This window comes from Eutrigla gurnardus (assembly GCF_963514095.1).
Source record: "Eutrigla gurnardus genome assembly, chromosome: 4".
Classification (NCBI taxonomy): domain Eukaryota; kingdom Metazoa; phylum Chordata; class Actinopteri; order Perciformes; family Triglidae; genus Eutrigla; species Eutrigla gurnardus.
The window spans coordinates 11472705-11498057 of NC_139918.1; the positions used below are offsets into that span (position 1 = coordinate 11472705).

The 25353-nt window shown below is 42.5% G+C and overlaps 1 protein-coding gene across 12 annotated transcripts in view; it reads right to left on the reverse strand.

The window, feature by feature from the left end:
• Window positions 1–23636, reverse strand: part of zmynd11 (zinc finger, MYND-type containing 11) — a 28653-nt gene extending 5017 nt beyond the window's left edge. The window contains exons 1-16 of one of the 12 annotated variants that reach the window (XM_084008911.1): window positions 23477–23636; window positions 18040–18175; window positions 13996–14155; window positions 12292–12315; window positions 9067–9113; window positions 7607–7766; window positions 6778–6855; window positions 6117–6209; window positions 5467–5554; window positions 4929–4984; window positions 4659–4736; window positions 4417–4535; window positions 3818–4127; window positions 2875–2949; window positions 1085–1393; window positions 810–995 (exon numbers count right to left, since the gene is read on the reverse strand). In XM_084008911.1, the coding sequence (XP_083865037.1) occupies window positions 810–995; window positions 1085–1393; window positions 2875–2949; window positions 3818–4127; window positions 4417–4535; window positions 4659–4736; window positions 4929–4984; window positions 5467–5554; window positions 6117–6209; window positions 6778–6855; window positions 7607–7766; window positions 9067–9113; window positions 12292–12315; window positions 13996–14155; window positions 18040–18170 (1914 nt within the window). In that variant the 5' untranslated portion in view covers window positions 18171–18175; window positions 23477–23636. Of the gene's footprint in view, window positions 1–809; window positions 996–1084; window positions 1394–2874; window positions 2950–3799; window positions 4128–4416; window positions 4536–4658; window positions 4737–4928; window positions 4985–5466; window positions 5555–6116; window positions 6210–6777; window positions 6856–7606; window positions 7769–9059; window positions 9138–12291; window positions 12316–13995; window positions 14156–18039; window positions 18176–23476 lie in introns of all 12 variants that reach the window. The other 11 variants (XM_084008910.1, XM_084008912.1, XM_084008904.1 and 8 more) reach the window with 11 other exon arrangements.
• Between the last annotated feature and the right edge of the window lie 1717 nt (window positions 23637–25353).

The window sequence follows — 25353 nt, forward strand, 5'->3', positions numbered from 1 at the left end:
GTGTCCTTCTTTGGCTTCACAGCGATTCAATTCGATTAAAGATACAGTAGTTGGCGATTCGATTCGATGCCATTTTTTTTGGCAAAGATTCGATTCGATTCCGTAAACCACGATTCAATTCAGTAACTTGTAACCAAAATTCTATATACATGAAATAAACTATCTGAGACTATCTGTATTCTTCTGAAAGGTGAAAAAATAACATTTATTCTAGCAAAAAGTAGTCCTGCATAATATTTTATGCTGAATACAAAAATGTAATTAAACATTGCTCAGTTATTTTTAACATTTTCAGTAGACTACATGCTGGCAGGGGAGAGAGTGTCTTAAACGTATTAAAAAACATTAATCATAAGTAAGAATCACGATTCATCCGATTAAATGCATTTATATCCATTATTGGTGAAGCCAAAACGATTCATTCTATTTATTGATTTTAGCAGATGGATCGTTACACCTCTAATTAAAATATATTTATTACACGATTCTTGTTGTATTTGTTTCGGGCTCTATGTTTCACTTCTCTGCCATGAATGATAGCGAGCTAGACGGCTTTTTCAAGTTACTCATGATGAAATCCATGATTTAAAATAGTAACTCAATGATTCTTATTATTATAAACAGCATGAAGAACACAGACAAACTGTAAATCATCACTATATCCTGAGCTGATGTGTAGAATGAATGTATCTAATGTACAGAAGATAAGTGTTTGATGCAGCCCTCGTTCAACATGTCATCACTCCATAAATATGAAACGGCTGAATGGAGTTGGAGAGCAGAAAACACAAGTATGAGAGCGAACTCACCCACTGCTTCTTCTTGGTCTGGGAGACGAGCTGTTTGTTTTGGGCCACCACCTTCTTCACCTCCTCCACCAGCTCCTCTTTACACTTCTCCTTCACCTGCTTGCACTTCCTCTCCATCTCCGCCTGAGCGCCGGCCACCGCCTTACTCACCGCCTGGCGCTTCTCCTCCTCCATCTCCGCACGGAGCTGAAGGGGGACAGAGACAGTCCGGCTCTTGAACACTGAGACGCTCTCACGGATACAGACCTTCCCCCGATCATCCGACACCAACGCACCTTCTCCAGAGCCTCCCTGACCACCCTCTCCGTCTCCCTCTTGTTGTCCGCCTTCATCATCTCCTTGACGTCGTTGAAGACCTTGGTGTACTTTTCGTGGCACATGTTCTGGCAGGCGCCGTCGCTGCTGGTCTGGGTGCCGCGGTGCAGCGTGCGCGGCGACCCCCCGCTGGCCTTCTTGGTCTGCGTGGACACCGACAGCTTCTCGGGCTGCTGGGGCGCCGAGGACACGGGGATCTCCTGGCTGGAGCTGACCGCCTCCATCTCCGGCTCCGGGTCCTGGTGGAGAGACGAGCATTGAAGCGCAGACTGAAGAGTGGATTTGAAAGAAGACGCAGGATTCAAGTTAAATGGCAGTTAAATTGCAGTTTGATATATATTTGTTATATTTTTGTTAAACGGCGAAATGTGTCAGAATACCATTTTAATCAAATACTGTGATGCTGCAGAGATGTACTGGTGGACACATCATATTCTACACATTTTATTAAATACATGTTTGGTATAGAACAAACCCAAACAAATCATACCATAAATCATTTCATATTTTTGTTTTGAAGTACTTTGAAGAGTCTTTGTTTTTTCACAAAATACTTTATTACTCTTCGTCAAGCAACTACTTGGATGACCACGTGTTAGTTCTACTTGAGTCATATTACTCTAAAGTAACAATACGTTTACTTGAGTACAGTTTTCGGTTACTCTACACGCCTCTCTGCATAACAACACCAGCATCAGTGTTGCCATGGTGACTGACTGACAGGCTGCAGAGATGGATTTTATTTCATTTGCTGTTTAACAAAATAAACGTTGAGGTTCAGAAGTTTAATTTTCTTATCTCTTTTTTTTACACAAGAAACCTCCTACTATGTGTATTAATAATACACATAATAATAATAATATGTATTCGTTTAAAAAACAGGAAATGCTTTCAATTTATGGGCTCATCTTTCACGTTGTGACTAAAATACTGACTCATGAATGAACTACCATATAATAAGCAGCATTGGCTTTATTATTAGATCTTTCTAATCAAACATCTTAAGCTTTGAGTACGAAGTTTTAGTCTTGTAACTAAAGTCCCCCCCCCCCAAAAAAAAAAAACACCCTTACCTATAGCACTCTGATCGTAGCACTGTTGCTCTTGAAGTACTACTTTACTCAGATGAGGACCTAACACTTGTTCTATTTTTAGCTCTTACTTTATCGGCAATGATTCGTTGTGGTTTCTTTGTTTCCTTCTTTTGACAAATGTACTTATTGTAAGTCGCTTTGGACAAAAGCGTCTGCTAAATGACCTAAATGTAAATGTAAATGTCAAACGTTGCTTAACCGTGTCATGTGATCTGCAATTAAGCACATTGACCACACAGTCCAGCCAAATACAAGGTTTCACCTCGTCCTGTTTTATGACACGTTTGTCTCAACGTTTCCCTGAAACTTCTGATCGTCTAAATATTAAATAGAACAGCCAGCAGATAGAGAGGCTCCTTTCACTTATTATCTGTTCAGTATCATCACGAATCCTCACGAAGAGGCCACGATCGTTTTACATTGAAGGAAAAAAATCCTTTTGTTACACGAACATACAGAAACGATTCTCCTAAAAACCTTAAAACTATTTGTAATATAACATCTTACAATGTAGCGAGACAAAAAGACGTACTCTAACCTTAACAGGCAAAACATGTATCCAACTACAGACGTGTACGTGTGTGTGTGTGTGTGTGTGTGTGTGTGTGTGTGTGTGTGTGTGTGTGTGTGTGTGTGTGTGGTGCCATCTGACTCACGCTGGCTTCTTCTTTGGGCTCGACCATCTGAGATCGACGGCTTTTCTTGGCCTTGGGTTCGAGGCTGCCTTTGAGCTGGAAGAACAAGAGAACAAAATATTACAAAACAAACTTTTGATGAAATGTTCAAAGTAGCTTAAAAGTGTTTCTCTCTGGTTCCAATAATGACGGAGAACCCAATGTGGGGAAAATCATTTAGAAGCATTTACTTCATAATCAGAAGCTATAAACAATTTAAAAAAAACAGCTACAAAGGTTTTTAAGGTTCTGGATTTTTGAAAATGTGGCTACTTGAGAAAAACGTTTAAATTCCTCTAAATAGAAGAATTCATCACAAAATAAATCATGTAGTAGAGACTAAAATGCTCATTTAAATACAACTTTAATAATGATCTTAATGTTTCTAACATGTAATGATCGGTGTGTCTTTGCAACAGGTAACATTTAAAATAATAAACTTAACTATGACGACTTAAAAATGACGACGACTAAATACCTATACCATGTTGTACCAACAATGTGCAGCTCAGCCACCAGGTGGCACTGTGTACTGTAGTCATCTCTAGAATTTAGAGTTTACCTGATGACTTTGTATCATTTTTGTTCCTTTTAATCCATTTTTCCCCCAAAATACTTTAAATAAATGCCAAAATACGTTCTCACACCCAACCACCTGTTGGTAGATTAACGTTTATAGAAACACAGAAAAGGAGGACCTGCAACAATCAACGTTTTGTGCACAGGTTAAATAGTTAGATGTATTATTTAACTCTATCTGGGGACGTCTAACTTCCAGCATCTCCTATCATGTTAGTGTCCTGTGGACGAACAGAAGGCAACGTGCAAACGCCGACGTCTGCCACATGAAGAAGTTAAGTTCTACATCGTTGGATATTAAAATGGAGCGGCCACGAACTGAACTGACCCCACTTACATGTCGGACCTGCTCGTTGCTGGTGGAGGAGATGCTGGACTCCGCTTCGTCCGTCCTCTCCAGCCTGTCTGCCCTCCCGCTGCCTTCCTGCTGCTGCCGCTGGCTCTGGTTCTGGCTCTGGTTCTGGCTCTGCTGATGAGGCTGGTGTGACGGTATGCTGCTCTCCTCCATCTTTGTTTTCCAGAACCGGCCCTCCCTCAGGAAGCGCTGGTAGACCTCCAGCTCCTCGCACGCCTTCTTCCAGCCATTGCTGCGCTTCACCTGCAGCTGCTGGATGCTCACCTTGATGTCCTGGATGTTGTCGGCGGGGATCCACGCTCTGGGGAAGACGAGGAAAACAGAGCTCCAGATTTACAAGCAGCACCGCACCTTGTTTGTTTAAAAACTTGTTTCAGTCCGTTTTAAGAGTGTTCTGCTTCGTTTTGGGAAAAACAAAGTTACTAGTTGTGAGAACAGGAACGTCAACGTTCAGTGCAATTTTGTGAACAATAAATGAAAGTGTAGTAATAAAAGGACTCGAGCAATCTCGACCTGATTCGTTGAAATCCAGCCTAAATCAATCAAACAGGAAAACAGATGTGGTGCTGTGTGTTGTTGTGACTTCTGACCTCTGGTGCTGGTGGCCAAAGAAGCGTACGTCCACCTGGTTTTCATCCCTCTGAAGGACTTTGGCCGGCCAGTAGCCAAATCCTTTCATCTTGGCCCACACCAGGTCATGGTTGGGGCTCTGCCGGGACACACACACACGACTTAAATAATTAAATGACATTCAATATGGCAAAACACCTACAAATGCTACCAATAAGAGTGACACATAAATCTTCATAGATAAAAGCTTGATTGTACTCACACAGGGGTAACAGAACCAGTTGTCTGGCCGGGCGTTCGACAGGTAGAAACAGTTCTTACACAACGACAACTCATTCAACTGAAGAGAGAAGACACACAAAGAGAGAAGGGTGAGGAAGAACCGACGCACAACAGAAAGCACAAGAACTTCCTGAACAAATCTGGTCTCAAATTCAAAAATCAAAAGGAGACATTATGAGCTCTTAACGTGGGAACTAAAGTAAATGTCACCGATGTGAAGCGTGAGAAAGAGGATATAAAACAACGGTACCTCGTGGCATGTGTCGCTGAAGAGCAGCCGTGCGATCTCCGCCTGGTCGCTGTGAACTGACACAAACACAACAAGCCAGAGAGGAAGTCAGCTTTAAATCAAGAGTTGAGTGGAAGGATATGTTGAAGCATATATTTAAAAGACAACAGCTTTTATTACATTTGTGGAATATATTAGTTTTGAGTCCTGGGCTCATTCAGGATCACATTCAGCAGGTGTAGAATTCATTCCCAGGTAATAGGATTGCGTCTGACTCACGTGATCCAAACATCCCCGATAACTCCAGAGAGTTAAGTCCAAAAATCAAATGTATTGAAAAAAATATATAAATGCGAAAAATCATAAATGTTTTCATTTTTTCACCGTTTCCCCTGCAATCAAAAGACTGGCCGTCCACAAAAGGCGGCACACCGACGAGTAATAGCCTTTAAAGACAGCTGATCTGATCAAGAAGATGAACTCATTTACTTCAAATTCAAATGGAGGATTTTCACAGCCCGACTTCCAACTAAACCAGCATATTCAAACTTTGACTCACCTCCATATAAGATGGCTGTGTTGTGAACGATCAGCTGAGCGTCTGCTTTGAACTCCTCAAAGTTTTTGTACTTTCCTTCAGACAGGTTCTGATGGAGGGATATAGAGAGAGAGAGAGACAGAGAGAGACAGACAGTCAAAAATATGTACGCCTTCTCTGAGTCATGAGCGTTCGCTCAGTCAAATCTGAACAAACGGGCACGAAACACATATTTTTAGATTCTCTGCCATTTATTTCTGTGGACATCATTATATCCAACGTCCACCACAAATAAATGTCCATAAATCCACATAGAAGTCACAGAAAAAGACGCTCTTTATAACGCCGGAACTTGCATGAGAATCTTTACATTTTTTAGTTTTCTTCAGTGGCAAAGAAATCCAGTGATAGTTGTCTGCACATCCATCAGAATAATGCTAACAGGAACTGCTCGTTGCTCATTCGGCATACTTTTCATAGTGCCAATTCGCCAAAATGTAGGCAAATATAGGCAAAAACAAAACAGGGCGATTGTCTTGAATTTTTGTCCAGTTTTTAAACTGGAAAGAATAAACAATAAGGTCAATAGAAGCACATTATTTGATGAATAACTACATGAAGCAGAAAGGGGTTGGACAGTAAGTGAAAATGGGACGCCACGCGATGGTTACCTCGTGGATGTTTGAGACTTCCAGCGCAGTGTGGATCAGCCGTTTGTACATGGGATGTTTAGTGTCTTTGCCTTTCTTGTTCAGGTCCACTGCCTGCAAATGTAGAGGAGGGATAATGATTAAATACCACTTTATAGACCGAGAGAGAGGGGAGGGAGGGCGGGGGTAATGAAGCAGGGACACATGGAGGCAACATGGAGGGGAACTGATGAGATTTGATACCGTTTTTTAAGGGAGTGGTGGGATGAAGGGAGCCAGGACGGGGAGACAAAGAGATGTGGGGAGGAAAAGTAATGAGATTAATCCCAACTTTAATAGCGTGACGGGTGGAGAGAGTGGGAAGAGGGAGGGAGGGATAGAGGAGAAGAGCCAGCGGACCAAGGTGAAAAGGCAGATGAAGGGTGGGGGAATGGGAGGAAGGGTTTTTTTTTCCTAGTTGGGAGAGGGTTATTGTGGGTAGTTGCACTACTGTAGTATTTTGTATTATGTACATGTTGGAGTTGCTGCTGTCAAGATGCAATGAAAACAAACTTTACAGCATGGCGTAGCGATTTAGCAATCTAGTCATCCCTGCAGGGAATCACTGGCTCCCATGCAGTGGTGAATGGTTTGGGGAGTTGAAGGTTGATGACGGTAGAAATACATGTTTGGTTGTTCTCACCCGCTCCTTCATACGCTGGACGATGAAGCGCAGGTATTTACTCATCTCCTGTTTGTTCAGGTTCTTCTTTTTACTTCCCTGCAGGAAATAAGGGGGATGGTGTGGAGAAAGAAAGGGGGAACATTTAGATAAACCGACAGGTGCTTCTTAGATCTGCCAGCATCAAAATCAATTAAAGGCCCGATCCCAAGATCCCCTCTAAAGCCTTAAGCAATGAACCCTCAGTCCAGACTTGATGAAAATGTGCATGAAAAGCTCACAGTCAACTCATCGAGTGGTTGATGATTTGACAACGCTGAGCCCTCGTGGACGCACTGATTGGCCCTAAATGATGAATATTGACACGACAAACAGATTTCTCTGCAGTAAACAGATTTCTTAAATGTCGTGCAAACCAAACTGTCCATTGGGCTCAGAGAAAGGAAAGAAATGCAGTCTACGTAGCAGGATTTTTGCAGGTGAAATGTGACATAACTGCCAGTTGACTAGGGATTATGACAGGAAGGTAATTACATAAGAGCATAACAAAGACTCTAGACAAAGTATGGCTGGACTGGCAGCCCTGGAAGGGTGAACGCAAAGATCAGGCCTCGTAGTTTACGATCCAAAAGAACTGCAGCTTCCAATATCGCCTGCATATTTTTATAAAGATGCCAGTTTTTGATTTAACATCTAAACTAAACTGGCTGCATGTAAATGCCTAACCTCCCGCTATCTCCAAACCTAAACATCTAACCTCTTAACGGCCTTCTGAAGTAATGAATCATTTTAAAGTCACTAGACATTAGACACAGCAGCCATGTGGAGCGCTTCCTGTCTGACCACCTACCCTGCAGACGACACACTGCCAGTGGGATCCTCCGTCTCTGGGCTTGAACTCCTCCGACAGACATTTGAGGTGGTAAACTCGGAAGCAGTCGTCACATGCGAGGACGTCGCCCGGTAAGTGACACTCGAAGCAGTACCAGTCATGACTCTCTGCCTCCCACTCCTGCAGGAAGACACAGCACAAGTTTGGGTCCCGCCCCTCCAACCCGCAAGGGGGGAGGGGGGGCAACCTTCTGCATCCTGTGTTCCTCAATAACACTAACTGATTGCACTCATGGGTGTTTCAGATAAAGATCGCACAACAATTAACTCAACCTCTCTTCTCTCGATAAAATAAGGTAAAACTAAATAAGAGATAGATGCCTAAAGCTGAATTTGGTCTCATTTCTTCTGTGATTATGAATTTGACCGAGGCTAGCGTGATCACTGTGATGCTCTCTTTGTCAAAGTATCAGTTAAAGCTGATTTTTAAAAAGCCTGTGAAAATTGGCTGCAAGGTATACAAAGAAATACACTACTTTTTAAGTTGCTACAGTTCCAACCAATCCTGGTACGGCACAGAAAAAAGCATGGCGACTAATTCAAACTAGACTTAAGAGCTCCAGATGTGTTTGTTATGAGGAGCCACACTGAGATTCCCCAGTGTATTTCACCAGCAACTTCAAAATACACCATTTTATTGAAATGCTACACAAACGATGTAATGCACATTTTAATTAAAAGGAAAACTTTCACAAAGTCACAAAAGAAAAGAAGAATGTTCCTCCTGAATGTAGAAATAAACTGAATGTAAAAAAGTATTCAATGACGTAAAAGTCAGCTTGATAAAGCTAATTCAGACGCGTCCTACTGGCCTTAGCAACAGCAGCAGGCGCTCATAGCAATTTGCCAAAAGTTCACTAATTCAAGTTGTGAACCAGCTAGGGTGGGAAATGGATGAGAAAAAAAATCCCTTCTATAAAAATAAGCTTCCCAGCAAGAGATGAATCTCTTTTTCAGCCTGATTTCATGTATTCGTATCTCTTTGCCTCTCAGTTTTGTGTTAATACCGTGCAGCCCTATTTCAGAATATTTATAATAATATAGCTGTTGACCTATTGACATCTGAGAACCTATTTAACTCTTACTTTCATTTCTCAAAGCAAGGGATTCAAAAAACTATGTAGTAAGTAGTATGATAGGTACCGGAATTAAAAATGTGTCTGATTTATCATAAAAATATTTTGTGATAATTAAAAGTGAATATAATTTGAGTGTACCGAATAGAAGACTTATCCGATGCATTCTGACATCTTCCTAATACACACACGTTGCAGCAGCAGTTTTCATTTGGGGGTTCAGGCGCAGGACACAGACGTGCAACTCCTCCCACTCACAGTCTGGACGGACTTGTCAGTGGAGAACAGGGGAGTCGTGACCGAGTGAGAGGAAAATAAAAAAAGAAATAGAAAAACACTACTTTCCTGATCTTTGCTCTCCGCGTGCGTGCCCTCTAGGTTGTCAGTGAGCTGGAGGAAACACACTAGATTTAGCTCAATGCAGTGATGGTGGTGATGAGGTGAAGATCATTCTGAGGAAGGCTCGTTGACAAAAGGCTGTGGATCGGATCACACGACTTCCCTAAACAACGCTGACGCACAGATGACTTGAACGAGAATGAAGCAGCGTCATGCAGATTTACTCCGTCCGAGGTGTCGGGCTGAAACGAGCCCATGAGCAACCATAAATACTCATGGAGCGACAAAAGGAGTGAGGACAGCTCTGACGGTCACGTTGCCAGCCAGCGTTGCTGCAACACCGAGCGCCCGGATCAGAAGCAGGGCCTGCTGGGAGGAAGCACGCTCCACTGCTTTTAGGAGGATACTCAAAAAACGGTTAGATACCTCACACGACTTAACCTTTTACTGGCTTCTCAAAGGTAAAGCATTCGCTGCTTTTATCAGTATTATATTATTAGAAATAGAATATCGACATAAGCAATTTGAAGATACTGCTTTGGGAATGATGATGAGGGAAATTTTCTATCAGATGTAGCCATAATATAATAAATATTAAGCCTCTTTTATGCCACAACTTTATCAGTTATTAATTTGTTTTTGCAGGATTTTTTCTCGGATATCGATTTGTTTTTTTAGACATCATGATCCTAAAGGCTCATCTGGAAACTGAAGGTGGAGAATGTCTCCAGGGTTCAAATTAAAGCCCGTCTAGGTGTGCATATTCTCTGGAAATCCAAACGGAGATTCTTTAGAAGGGACTACTTTTTAGAGCGTAACAGACTTCTCACCCACGCCAACACTCGACAGAGGAGGAATGGCCCTTGTGTTCTGTCGAATGTCAAGAGGCACTTCACTATTGTTGGGCTGCCTAATGAAAGTCAAGTGGCCGACTTCAAGAGGCTGGAGCTCTCTGAGCCGAGGACACGCCGTCTGCGGCTCCACAGCAACGTGTTTCAACAGGAGCGTGGAGGTAATTGGGCCCGAGCAAACAAAAACAAAAGATGTTTGACATTGAAGAGCAAGACATAAGAACGTATTCCCAAAAGATTTTTCAAAGTGGGGCGAACCAAAGTTTAAACAACAACATTTAAGCATTTAAGGAAACAAAACTTAACGCGGCCTGAAAATCTGCTTTTGGGGTTTGGATCACTCCTCTAAACATCCGTTAAATACCTCTTTGCTTTTTGGAGGGAGAAACAGGCACAGACTAAAAGCTGCCAACGAGGGCAGGGACTTGGATAGTGATCGAGGACGAGATGAGGCAGCCAGAGGGTTGGCTGCCTTCAGCCATCTCCCCACCGATTCCCCACTCTGGTTAACAGCTCTCTGCTGTCCGTGTCAAACTGGGACACGCCAGAGAGGCGGAGCTGCAGGGTCAGCATGCCTTCTAATGACCAGCACGAAACCACCTCAGGATCCTGCTCGCTTAAAGGGAAGGGGTTTCACCCGTACTACCCTGTCACCGAGCATGCACTTGTTTGTATCTCCTAAAACCCTCTTTTCGGACAGTAATTCACACATTCAGATCCCTGTGAGGCAGGATAATACAGGCTGCATTCATGCACTGATCCATTTGGAGATTTCAGGCTACTTTGCTTCCATAACTACTTCTTTTTTCCAGACTAGTGGAAACAAAAACATCCAAAATACACATTTAGCCATTTATTTTACTACTTTGACCATTCGTGTCTGTAGCTTATACCATAAGACAATACCAACATAATTTTCAGGCAAACATAATTGTCTTTATGTAAGTAACTGGGAAAGTATCATGGTGGTATCTTCAGTTATTTTACCCTTTTCACCTGTATTGTCTTCAAAATATGTAGAATTTTACAATACATACTTTAAAACAACTGATTTGTCAAAAATGTGTTTGATTGATTAACTTAATGGTTAAAATAACCAGTTTTTGGCTTTTCAAAAATGAATTAAAACATAATGATATTGGTTATAAGTAACCCACCCTTATTTAGAACTTTCCTCCAGGTTATTGTTAGATATACATTAAATAGCACCTTTGTTCTTCTTCCTTGAAACTGTAGAAATTGTTTATGGTGTTGAAGGCGGTCTACTTCCACCATGAAACTGCTAAATAATATAACTAACATTAAACTAACTCAAATGAATCTGAGAGCATGATCCATTTAGAAGTGCGTTAAGCATCCAGAAAAAGGATCAAAAACAAAGTCAAATCTCTGAGTAGGGTGATGAGATGAATAGCGAGCTGAACAAGGAAGTTCACTGATGTTTGCCCAAAAAAAAGGGTTTGTAAATTGAATGAAATAAAGTATTTGGACTTGCATTTACAGTGTATACATGTTACTTTGAAAGTGCTTCAACACATCATATGTTCACGATCATGCATCAGAAGTAAGTGTCATCTTTAAAAAGTTAAGACCAGTGTTGAAACACAACGCAGCACAGCTGGAGTGAACCGTGACGCTTGTGGAGGGAGAGGCCCACACCTCCATCCTGTCCCATACGTTCATCATGAAGACAAGAAGAAAACACGCATGCCAGACAGACGTTCAGAACACGACAGAACATGCTGCTCGCTACCAACCTGCGGCCGTGCTGGCATTGCTTGTCATCTCATTCAATTTACCAACTGATGAGTGTTCAAGCTGATTTGTACACTTGATATTTGACTGTGATTGGCAGCGTCTTAATGCCAAGGACAGGAAAGTGAGTGTTTTTAAAAATCAAGTAACAGCACATCTGTAGATAAGTAGCGAGCACATTTCACAAAGATCACTTCTACAAGAAATGCGTAGACACAGCGCTGCAATGGACTCTCGTGAAGCTTTTTTTGTTGTTACAGCAGAACTGAATTACAGCAAGTAGCTTCTGGCAGTGTTTAATATAATGTACTGTAGGCAAGCTGAAAACGGAAAACATGTTCACCTTTCACCTTGTGTGAAAGCTTTTGTTTAAGGTGCAGCGAGCCGACTCAATGGCAAGCGTTAGAGTTTCTCGCCGCCGGCTTTTCCTATCATTTAATGTAGCCGACAACTTCTGCACGAACCAGAACAAACTATGCTGTATCGATCCTCTGCATAAAAAGATTCACTCCAATGCCTCCCTGCACTGCATGTGGCAGAGACGATTTCTCACAGAATGATGTTAGTTGAGAGGGGAAGAAAATGAAGGGATCTAATTTGAAAAATAACAATGCAGTTCTTACCTTGCTTCCCTCGGCTTTCGGCTCCTGTGAGTGATTCAGAAAGTAGAGTTTAGAAGTCCTGCTGCTAAAACAAAATGACCTGAGCTCCACTGGACAGTGTCATGTCGTGAGAACAGATATTTTTCAATCATGTAAATATTTTGCAGTGCAGACAGACCCTACGACAAAACCAACAGGGACAATGATAGGAATTAAATCCTGGACTTTCTTGTTGACTTATTTCACAGTTGGAAATGTAAAAATTCCAAATGTGTCCCAGTTTATTTCCTGTTAGACTGCCAGGAATATATGAGGAGGGGCCGTTACGTCACCCTCAAACAACCTAGAAGTCTGATGGCTAAAGCATAAGAGATACTGCCAGGGTGCAAAACGCACGCCACAAACGGCATGTTAATGCCTCTTGCACAGTAATCCATTAAGTTCTCTTTGCACCAAGTAAGGCAGAAGGCCTGAGGATTCTCCCCAGGTAGTGATGGTAGGCTGTGAAATGACGGTGCTACTCTGGCAGAGGCAAGTGAGAGCATTGCTACGCTGTGACAGGGGAAATAAGAGAAAATTAAAATGACTTCTCATGAAAAGAGAAAAACACTATCATCACGACGCTCCACAGCAGAGGTTTGCCTGAGCAAGTACACACAAAAATATCATTATTTTTCTCCTAATTTGGATCTTGTTTGTTGAAAATTCACCACTTTTTGTGTGGATTTCCAATCAATTTCCAAACATTGTAAAATGCATCATTGTTCATAAAATCTCAGATTTTGGGAAGCCATTTTCACAGAGGGAAACGCAGCTAGTTAACAGTACAAGTAAAGACAACAAGGACATTCTGCATCTAGAGTATGTGCGCCCCCTGGCTGCCAAGATCCACACTGAAATGATATGTAGTTTGCGCTATGCTTCTACATACGTCTAATTTTGAGTATTGTAATATACTACATTGTTTGATAGGTTTTTTTCTATTTCATGGGAGACCCATAGTGTGAAGGGAGGCGCTGTGTGTGTGTGTGTGTGTGTGTGTGTGTGTGTGTGTGTGTGTGTGTGTGTGTGTGTGTGTGTGTGTGTGTGTGTGTGTGTGTGTGTGCGTGCGTGCGTGTGAAATTAATGGATGTGTGTGTGTCGCACTGCCACTCTTTACTGTAGTTACGGCAGCATCGTAGCGCTCACCCTCGGTGCCCCCTCAGGTTAAAACTGTTAGCTCCGTCAGCACTGTTTGCTGCTTGCCACCGGCTCAGCGCTCCACGGTGAGAGCCGTGCGAAAGGCAATCCCTGCTGTATGGGTTGTAGCTGCTGTGGCAACCGGCCAATCACACGTTGCATTAAATCGAACAACGCTTAAGCCATACAAACAGTAGTTATTTCAAGATGATTTCAAGAACATGAAGATCTAAAGGGTAAAAACAGTCTGATCATCCACATAAAACAGAGTGTCCCTTTGACCGGGTACATCCTTGATGACTGTTCAAACTTGTTAAAACTGTGTTCGCACTGCAAACAACTTGACAGGTGGGCGTCTACATCCTGACGTAATGCGTGTGAGTCTACAAAGGGCTCCGATGACAACTTCATGACTAAAAATGTGTTGCCTAAAGGGCTAGTTTCTCCTCTCCTGCAGGCAGCGAGACACACCCACTCAGTAAAAAGCAGACATAAAAAACAGCACATATTGTAGAAAGAGGATTCACTGTAGCCTGCTCAACTTACCATCTCATCCCCGGGCAGCCAGTATCCTTCCTGCTCGATGCCGGCTTTGGAGCCCTTGCAGCCGACCGTCAGGGTCTCCACCACGAGGCCGTCCTTCACGGCCAAGCTCAGCTGTCTGGCCGTCTCCTTAGGGTGCATGCCAAACACGCGGCTCAGGTACCTGGGCAGGTAGAGGTTGAGAAGACATTGAGCCGTGTGCGTACGATGGCCATTCTTTCCTTGGCGGAGACCTAAGGCTTGATTAGTGCTGCCGTCATAAAATCTTATATTTGAATGGTCACTCAAGGCGCTTCACATCCGTGAAAGCAGCTCTAATGGCCGTATACGGGATCATCAGTTAGAGAGCATGCATTCTCTATGGTCGGAAAATGACTTGCCTCTCAGATTTGTAATTTCCACTAACAATACCCCAACGTTCCACAAATTATATGGATACTACCCAAGACAGAGATTAGAGATACATGTGGTTTGAAATTACAACATGCTTCTCATCCGTTTCCTCCTCTAAAGCATCCCACCATCTCAGATAATGGCCTGTTTGATTCCCGCGGCTGCCTGCTGACTGGCAGTGAACCTCTCTCCGAGCAAGGTCATGTATCCTCGACTGTGGCAGACAGCCAACAAACCAACAAATATGTCAGTGGGAATCAGGTGAGAGACTGTATTGACTCCCGAGTTAGAATGGAAAGGCCCGTGATGTGAACTCATGTCAGACAGGATGAATTAAAGCAAAGACGTTAAAGCCAAAGTACCAGGCAGCCCTGATGAGACTCCACCGGCTCCTGGAACAAACAAAAGGAAGAGCTTTAAATATATCAATCTGACATTTCTATCTGCATCGCTAATCCACACATCCGGGTGGCGCAGTCGTAAATTAAAAGTGTATCCACAGATACCCGACTTCATGGTCCATTGAGCTTAATTAACAGGCTAACTGGGCTAAACCAACTACCATCTAACTTACAACACCTGTTCTGCTGCCAACACGTTTCTGCACAACTTCTGCTCCGCGTGTGACGATTGAAACACAATAATAATGATAAATTCTCTGGAAATATTAAATAAATACCACGACAATCTCCCAGAGCCTAAAAAGGACGTTCATATTAAATATTTGTGTCTGATAAATAGTTCAAAACTCAACGATATCTAATTAACTTGTACATAAGACAAAGAAACCCAACACAGTTGAGAAACTGAAACTAGCTAATGTTTGCTTATAAAATGAAAGAGTTCAAATTAAATTCACAGTTAGTTGCCAATTATCTTCCTGTCAATAGTGAATTAGGTACATGAGGAAAATATGCAATAGCACTGTTGAACATTGTGATATCACTTATGATAAATAAACAGACTGAAGTTTAGTCGGTCCTTGAATCAGACCTGCACAGAATCTGTGCTTCTTGGTCTCTCCTGGATCCAAAATATTGCAAAATAACAGCTCACATGCTTTAACTTTAGGCACCAGTTCATCTATGGCATTTGCACTTCAGTCTGCAGCTTGTCACGCGTTCAGCCTTGAGAAGCAGTACGGCCGCATTCGTCTAATTAACGTCATGCCTGCAGATTCTGACCAATCAGATGATGTCTAACGGCGAGGGCTGCGTCTGATTGACCAGAGAACTGACTGCATGACGCAAGTCTACTAATGGATTTGCATAAAAATAAAATCAAACTCACTTCACCGAAAAAGTCAGTCGACAAACTTGGTAGAAATACAGAAATGTAGGTGGTGAGAAGAAAAATGAGGGGAAAACATTTTGCGACCTTTGTTGCTTCTGTTTGGTCGCCCTGTGCTACATTTTACGGAGACAGCGAGATCTTCTGTAGGATGGCGTGTGTTTTTTATCCTTAACTACTCTATTTCTTATTAACTAAGTGATGATTTTGACTATAAAAAAAACTCAAACATGCCATGAATTGTACAGTCGGTTAAACAAATGCCGGGTTTACTAAATTAGCTTGGTTAATGATGAACTAGTTGGTTCTAAGCAGCCACACTGCTGTGTCTGTCACCTTGCTCTATGAGAAGATTACACTTCCATCATGTGAGAGAGGGTGGTTAATTATTCGCCGATGCCTCGCTGACTTCAGTCTCCTCTACTTCCTCCAAACCAAAGTCACCGCCCTCCTGGCCACGGGGCTCGTTTGGTGAAATTAAGCTACAGTGTGAGTGGATAAAGGGTGGAGGTGTGTGTGCGTGTGGGAGGGGGTGGCTGTGCCGGAGAGCTGGGGCTATCCGTGGCATGCCGCTGCTTACTGTTGCCATGACAACAGCCACTCGCCGCCGGGTATGGATTTGGCAAGCAGCCAGCTCCAAGGTGCTCGCCAACTTGCCGTATGAGATGCGCCAAGTGTTTCATTTAGTGTCTGCTCCAGCCGCCGACTGATCGGCGAGGTCCGCCGCGGATGAATCGTCTTTAATTTGCAGAAATTCAACAATGTGAGATTCGCTCCACCGATGAAATAAAGACATGGCTGGATGTAATATAGGGTGGAGGCTCCATGGCAACAAAGGCAATGAGTAAATGACGACATTCTGACGCTGGAGAACGTCTGAACACCAACATCTGTCAGTCGTACTATTGATCGCTGCCTGCTACGGCTTTGAGTGCAAACGGGGCTCAACAGAACGGCCAAGACTCACCTTTGCAGCTTTGCAGCTACGCACACAATAACAACAGTGCCAAACAATTAATGGGTCAATTGATTATGAATTATGAATGATGGCTCAAGTCATCTATCTAACAAAAACAACCAAACACACTCTGGTTGCAGTTCTCAAATATGAGTTTTTACTGCTTTATGTCATTTTAATGGAATATCTTTGGGGTTTGAAATATTCGTCTGGGAAAACAAGCTATTCTAAATAAGACTCTGGGAGATTGTGAAAGCATTTTTTCCCCGCTTCTTGTCATTTATAAACTACATGATCAAGTGTCTATTTAAAAGTGTGTCAATAAACTAGGAATGACAATAAATTGCATCCCTACACATTTAAAAATGGATTTTGAGCTATTCAGCTACTGAGCGCCAGGTATAGATATTTTATTTTAAAGTTGTGAAAGTAACTTATCAAAGACTGGCAGGCATAAGTCACCCTGTGTTATTACAAAGCTGTGAACTGATTCATATGACACAACATATACACACATATAGTAGGTTCAAGTAATGGCATGCTTTTATGTTGAGCCGTTTTCTCCCCTCCGGTCGTCACTGCGCTGATTTGAATCACCAGAAACCCTTTGAAAAGGGAACTGTTAGGGAATACCTTGCTTAAGGACACAAGAGCAGGCCAAACCATAAACTTTTTTTTATGGGTTCAAGATCCCTTCCAGACTAAATTCCTCACAAAGAAACATTTCATCGCATGCCATTTACTCAAAGGTTGAAACGTCTCATGAGTGAATCTCCCCTCCGGGTCTCCTGTCACTTTCTCTTCTGTGTACAACAAAAATGCCAAAAGTACAGTTTGCAGTGAGGTCTGTGGATTATCAGAGATACCTCGACATTGTTACTAAAAGGGACACGCACAAGCCATTGACTTTTTCCAAATGTCCCTTTTCAGAGCTGTGAAGACTTGACAAAATCCCATTCAATCAAACAATCAATCATCTCATCTGTAGTGGGCTGGTTAAATAAAAACTAAAAATCAGGGCACATTAAATCAGAGCAACCTGCACGGTTACAGCAGAGGAAAAAAGGGGGTGGCACGATATATAATTTCAGCATCACCATTGCAATGTGTGCATGAAACAGTCGCATCGCGGGACGTACCATGTCGGCAAATTGAGGCTACAACTTTTTTGGCTGCTTGATGCAAAAGGAAAACTCACACGGTTCTCGTTTTCCTCGACTAATAATGACCTGCAGTCTGGTTACACCGCCACGGTTTCATGATGTAAACCCTAAATATTTAACTTGGTTGAACTTGAAAAATACTTGTGTCATTTAGTTGAACTAATCCGACCTGAGTCAAAGAACACACACACATGCCATGTCAGATACACATCATCATATGCGTCTTGTCCCCGGTTAACTTACTTGGAGATCCTGTCCATGTTTGCAATTTGTTTCTGGTTGCGGACGACCTCGATGGCCGCCCACACATACTGGACCACCTTGGGGTCCGCCTGCCTCTTCTTCACCACACGTGACATGATTTCCTTATTCATCTCAACTGTGGGGAAACAAAAAAATCATAAATAAAATCGGCAGATGTATTTTTCGTGTCCTTCATCGTGAATTAAAGGTAGTTTTTAGTACTTGAATCGTCAACTGTTTGTGTCTCCTATTAGCACACCCGGATCAGAAATCCTGAAGCACAAATTTTGTCCTGGAAATTCTGGCAGCCCACATGTTGTTGTCAGCTGTAGCATGCTGGTTGTTTAAGCCCGGTTAAACGAGCCCAACGGATCACCAGTTGGGTCAAACTGTATGCCGACACAGAAGTGTATCCACAAATGTACCAGACAACATTTCATTTACAATGGCATCACCCGCGTGCGTCCACTAGCAGACGAAACAAAAACCGACCGGAGTCCTTCTGCCCACAGCGCTCAGGCAGCCTCCCACTGCAGATTCACACCACGCAGAGGATTAACTAAAGCCACAGTGTTTATCGATGCGTATATGCGACCACACTGGATGGTAGACAATACAGAATTAAAGCATATGGCCAACGTGTCTTCACATGAGCACTTTAGTCAGTCGTGCATCCAGTCCTCTGTAAAGTAGACAAGCTAAAACCCTGTTCAGGAATTATAAATGTCCAGAGTTTTATGATGGAGCATTAAAGAATCAGAAAAAATGTATTGATCGTCGGGGAAAAATTGGGTTAAATTTACATGACAGACATTCTGTGATTTATTTTCATTTTTTTATTGTCAAAATGCCAAATCAGCTTTTTATGAATTTAGAAAGCTCCAAAACTCAATATTCATACAAAATACTCTCACAAAAGAAGTTTGTAACGAGTCACTATTCTTTAATGTGGACATAAGGCGGCACTTAGGATCTGAATTTAACAGCCAAGATATAATCAACAGAACAAAAATGTGCGGGCTAAAATGATTATACAGGCAGGTGTTGTCACTTTTAGAACAAACCATGAATTAAAGTTTACCGTTTGTTGTCAAAAATTGTTTTTACCAGCGAGTCTTTGTTTACTCTCAGCTGACATTACAAATCAACAAGCTCAGGGTGTGCAGAGAAGCTTAACGGGAGGCTGACGGACAAAGAGCCGCTGTTTTACTTCCAAGTGAGTTTCACAGGACAAGAGCACACGGTGGTCAGCAGGACGGATGACAACAAAGACTGGAGAACCATGAGAATCACATGTGATGGCCTTTAAAGACATCACTGACCATCATGGATGATCAGATCGATGACTTAGACAATTCGTACTTCATGAGCAGTCATTTCATACTGCATATCATGGCCAATATTGTATGTCTATTAATTGTTCTACTAAATTGATCTTACTTTTATAGTTGCTGTATTAGGAACCAGTGTAGAATTACCTCATACAATTTAAAAGCATTGCTGCATTATGTGGATAGGTTGGTATTGTTACTCTATTGTTTTTTTGTTGTCCAGTTGTTGTCAGCCGTAGCATGCTAACTGGTTTAGCCCGGTGAGCTGGGTTAGTCAAGCTCAATAGACCAGGGTTTGTGTCCAACTGTGTGCTGCCATAATTAAAGCGAAGTCGGGTACATCTGTGGACACACTTCAGACGTTTCATTTTGGACAGCGTCACCGGAATATGTCGATTATTGAAACAAAACATAAACATACAGGATGCAGAGTCTTTCTCCTCAGAGTTCAGGCTCCTCCCACTGCAGATTCACACCGAGCCAAAGTAACTAATGTGTGTTTATGGATGTGTGTATGTGATCCCACGCCATCGTAGACAATTTAATCAAAGCATATGTTCAAACTGCTTGAGTCGCTAAATGAACCCGCATATTTGTATGTCTAAGTGACGAATTAAAGGGGGGATTGGGAGTACATTGATCTGAGATTTATTTCTTAATTTTTTTAGAGACAATATACCAATATTTGAGTGCATTTACCTAAGAACAAACACCGAGGTATGTGCCGAACCATGAACTTTGCGTACCGGTACAATCCTTCTTGTAAAGCTTTAAAACTTTGCATTCTCTCAAGCCTACTGCTTGAACTGAGATAGAGATGGAGGGAATGTGGGTGGGTTTGGGTGACATGGTGGGTAACCAAGACTTTTATTGCCAGTTCCCCCTTTTTCCCCGTCTGAGTTAATGAAGTTATCACTGTTCCGATGTTGAGTTCATGTCAAGTGGATACTTACGTGACACATCCTTTGTGTTTATAATTGTTGAACTGAACAACAACATAATCTTGTTTTACAGTATTGGAGCAAACAAAACATCTGTTTGAGATGTCCATGCCTCGCTTTACATGCAATCACAATCGTGTTTGGAATAAAAGCTCTTGGGAAATGGCACATGTGGTAGCTTTGATGTAACAGCTGTTATATTTGCTGTGACCGTTGACGAGATCACACATCACACGCTAGGTGTTTGAGGTTAGCCAGCTACATACTGCAGACAGAAATTAGGAATCATGCTGAATTGTCCCAGCCAAGCGTTATTTAATTAAAAATGCAAAACAAAAAAAGTAATATTTCTCCTGAAGCATCGATTACATAGCAGGCAGAATTATATCATGTGTTGTTGTCATTCAGCTGACATCCTTGAATGGTCCTTTCCCTCAGTGACATGTTGACATCAAAACAAATATGATACTGGTGCTGACGGATGCTCAAAAAATTTGGAAATATGACAAGGAAACTCTTAGAGCTCTTCAAAGGGTTCCGAGTAATACTGGCTGCCAGGCCCGGCCTTCCCTGAATATCTTCAAATCCTGTTTCATGCAGTACTCCTTTTAACCATCCGTGAAACTTAAGATGTCACTTTCATAAATCGCAGCCAAAAGCTAACCATAACAATGCTTTGAGAATTTTTATACCATGGAGGCTCAGCTTTAGTGCACTTGTGGAAGAGGCTGTGACAAATGTCAATAGAGGATGTTCATTTCCACACTTTTCTCATGAGAGTACCGACTGGTTTTGGGGGAAGGAAAAAACAGTTGAGAGCAAATAAGCACATTGTGTGAAAACAAATCCAAACGAAGCAACAAAGCCAAAAAAAATCAACACAAAGCATGTGGTCAGTTGCAGCAACCAAGCAAAATGTGTCATCTAGAAATGTAGATTTACGGTTCATATTTTGTTCAGGGTCAGAGTTAGCCTTCCCTCAGTTAAGATGGTGTGGGATTAGCATCTCTTTAAGCATGATAATTTATTGTCCCACTGTGGCAGACAAGTACGGACTAGATCTGAGCCTGGGTTTAAGTACACGAATGTCAGCCTGATTCATCTGATCTAACTTTGCATGTGAGGCTCACCTGATGCACTCATTGTCACCATCTGGATTCCTTCAGGCCTTGACTGTATCTCTACTAGATTATCTTTTTAAAAATTCAAAATCTATTTGGTTCTTCCATAATTTCCCAAATTACAAATTTAAGTGCTGGAAAATCAAGAGAAAATTGTACAATAATAATAGTGCAATAATAATAATAAATAGGAAAATATTGACTCCATAGTTGACATTATGAATAGGAGGTAAAACAGGACATTGACATGTGTGTGTAAATTTCTAAATGAAAGGGATTTGTGTTTCCAAAAAGCTGAAATGGTGTTACGGATGAACGAGGTATGGGACGGACGCTTTGAAAACTTCATGACACGGTTATTCTGGCCAAAATGATTGCGATGTATGATATTATCCCAATAATGATGAAAATATGCTTAACACTCGTACTTAAATATACTGGTATCATTTTACATTTTGTTTGGAAATTAATATTTGTACTGCATCACGGACATTACCTTTTTAAATCAGGCTCTAGTTTTCCACTTCTCTACCGTGATATTGAGCGAGGCAGCTTTTCCAAGTCACTCATGGCGATATTTACGATTATCCCACATTGAACTTATTGTGAGGGTTTTTTGTCTCTATAAAATAAAATCCTACAACGGCCCATCCCTAAAGGCAACAGTGTGCAGATATTGAGGACACATAATGCAACGCAGAACTACATGGTGAGGTGCAACAACCATTTTCACCCAATTTGGTTTAAAGCATCACAGTTCTCTTGGTCAAGCAAGCCCAGGTAAAAGAGAAATAACCCTGTGCATTCACACAGGGTATAGTGTCACCGACTTCAGCGCATCGACAGAGTTGAAGGAGAAAGAGTGGGTGAGAGCAGTAGGGTGACAGTGAGTGATGCGAGCTCCGCTCTTCTGTGTGGAGAGCAGTGGGCGTGAAGGGTGTGTGAAGCATAAAAGCAACACAGCCACCTCTGCCTGGCACGCTGCTGCCAGCCTGCACCTCCCCTCTCCAGAGGGCTCACATTATAAGATGCTCCCCGTAATCAATTAAGGCAAGGTGTGTGACACTGGGGGCCAATTAGAAGACAGCCAACACGGGTTGAGAGGATTTTATGTCACCCAGGGTAAACAATGAGACTACACTGGGCTGCTGTTTCCTCAAGACAACCTAACAGCTCCTCCAAACGTGGCTCCACATCAACAACCAGCCCAGTGACCTATGACATGTATTAAATCAACCATGACAGTCACACAGTTCAAGGATGCTGTCCACATTTTCTTTAGTACGACTCTCTGCCATTGAGCGTTAGCCAGCTAATAGTAACCACATTGACGCCGATATGAGGCGTCCAAATAGGCCGTTCTGTGAACGATCATCTGGATTATCCACATGTAGTTCAAAACCCGACAACAAATGTCGTAATTGATTGACACGGTTAATAACGCACGTAGATTTACCAACAAAGAGGTTAGCCGTGGAAGGCCACGGGCATTGCAACTCAAGAAGCTTGAGTTAGCTGCTAGCATGCTAGCTAATGACAAAACCAAAGCATGTCAAGACAAAACGACCGATTTGACTTGCACTGCATAACTTAAACCAGCCAGTGTATATTGCCGTTATATTAAATGGAAACATAAAACCACAACAAGCACGTAAAATGAATGGTTGTCTGGCCGACAGGCTGTCGTGGCGAGTCGATGTTTGTAAGCGATGCTCGTAAACTGTTACGGAGCTTACCGTAGCTGGTTGTAAACCTAAGATAGCCAACTTGTCAGCGAACCTAGACAAGATTTACAACCGAAGAGACACAAGTTAGTCGTATTTCGGGAACACACGAAGCCCCGTCTGCCGTCAGAAAACAGCGAACCACAGTCGGCTAACTAGCTACCGACTCGTTTGTTTTGGAGGGCGCCATGTTCACAATCCTCCATCACGGGATGGGAAAGGCAGCTACTGCTAAGCTAACGGCGCTAGCCGCTGGCTAGCTAGCCGCAACGTTGTCACTGATCGCGTGCCATTTTCATGAGAATAAAACCCAAACTCACCTCTGCTACAATGCCACCGACACACAGCTGCTGCAGGAAATCCGCGAAGGATTGAAGACGAGGGGGCTTACATTAGTATTTTTCCAGGCGAGTTGAGGCAGCGGATGGTGGTTTGTGTCCAGCTGGCCACAGTACAGCAGCGCTGGACTGGAAGGTAAACACAGACAGCGCCAACAGGGGCGGACGGAGCTGGTGAGGGAGAACTCTAGTGGTGGGATCAGATACCGCATCGCACAATGCTGCTACGTCTCGTTTCCTGCTGTAGCGAAGACGTGACCTGCCCCACCCTGCCTCTGATTGGTCAGTAACCGTTGCCTTCGTTGATTGGATTGGTTGAGGTCAGTGCCGCGTAATGAGAACAATAATCACGAACGGTCCATTCCGCTCTCTATAGAGGCAAGCAGAGATGCCCCCACTGTTGATTATAAATGGCTATACAAATAAAACTTGACTTAACTTAACATTGTTATATTGTTATGTCATATCCATCCGTTCACTGACAAACTACACCGTGCACTAAAGCCTGATGGGATCGGTTCATTAGCCTAAGGCAAGAACTGAGTAGTTGCCATGGTTTATGGGTTTGGTTGATTTACGGTCTCAGTTGGCAAGGGAGTAGCCTATTTATGGCATATTAATAATACATTCACAAATCACAGTCTACGGAGAGAAAATTACACAAATGGCATGACTTGTGTTTCAAATAGCACTTTTCCATCGCTAATTTGTACAAATTGTATGAGCAGAATCTTCTGAAACATTGCAACGGATCTAGGGATCGCTCGATGACTCAAACTTGCCGGGAACCAACCAACCCTACAAGACTCGCAATGTTATATTCAGACCCAGGTCTGACCTGCTAACAACCGCTTGCCGCACAAACCATGACAATACCCGAGCAACTGCAGTAGCCTAAGTCACACGCTCAATACCATGGTTATGGTCTCCTCAAGCCATTTATTTAGAGCCCACACTATCTTAACTGAGGAGAGAGTACAAAGTGTCACTTGTCGACACAAGTCTATCACTAATCTACTAGACTTAGCTTTGTGTAAGTGTTTTGAGTCATACTCACAGTACGTAGTTCTGCCATATAGCCAGTAGAGGCTATATGGCATATGTAATAGGTCGCTTGTGTTGCAATGTAGAATGTTGCAATATGAGAATTGTTACAATATCACAAAACATTATATTGTGATAGTAAGTTTTATATTTTCTATTAATAGGCATCCTTTCACTTTTGTCAAAACTTTAACAACTTTAGCCATATCGTTCACATCACAGCATAGAGTTTTATTCATTACTGCAAACGCATTAACATTCAAACAACCTCAGCACACAACTGCCTTTCATGAGATGACTGGCCTTATAATAAAGGCAGAGTAGAGCCTAAACTGAAACAGTCAAAGTGATTTGAGGTGCTTTAACCTCATACATCCCTGGACAGCAGGATGAAGGTGCCCTACTGGGTTAAAAATCTGTTTTCACATTTCAGGAGGACATGTAAAAACTTTGGCAGCCTCAAACAACATCAGTTAAGACACATCCAAAGGTCCAGTGTGTAGGACGTGTCAGCATCTAGCAGTGAGTTACAGATTTGAGACCAACTGTAACTTCTCCCATCTCTGCGACTCTTCCTCGACGATGTTGTCGGACAGGCCGGTGTTATCTGCTTAAACCCTACGCCATACGAAAGCAATGCGGAGTGGTGGCCGTGAGCTGGGCACGCTCACATGCACGGACCTGCATTAAAAGCACCACACAGCAGGCCCAGCTATGTCAACAAAGCAAAGCTCAGATAAGAACACACACAGAGGGAGAGTTACTTTATTCTCTGCTCAGATAGACATAACTGCTAAATCTTTACATAGCAAATA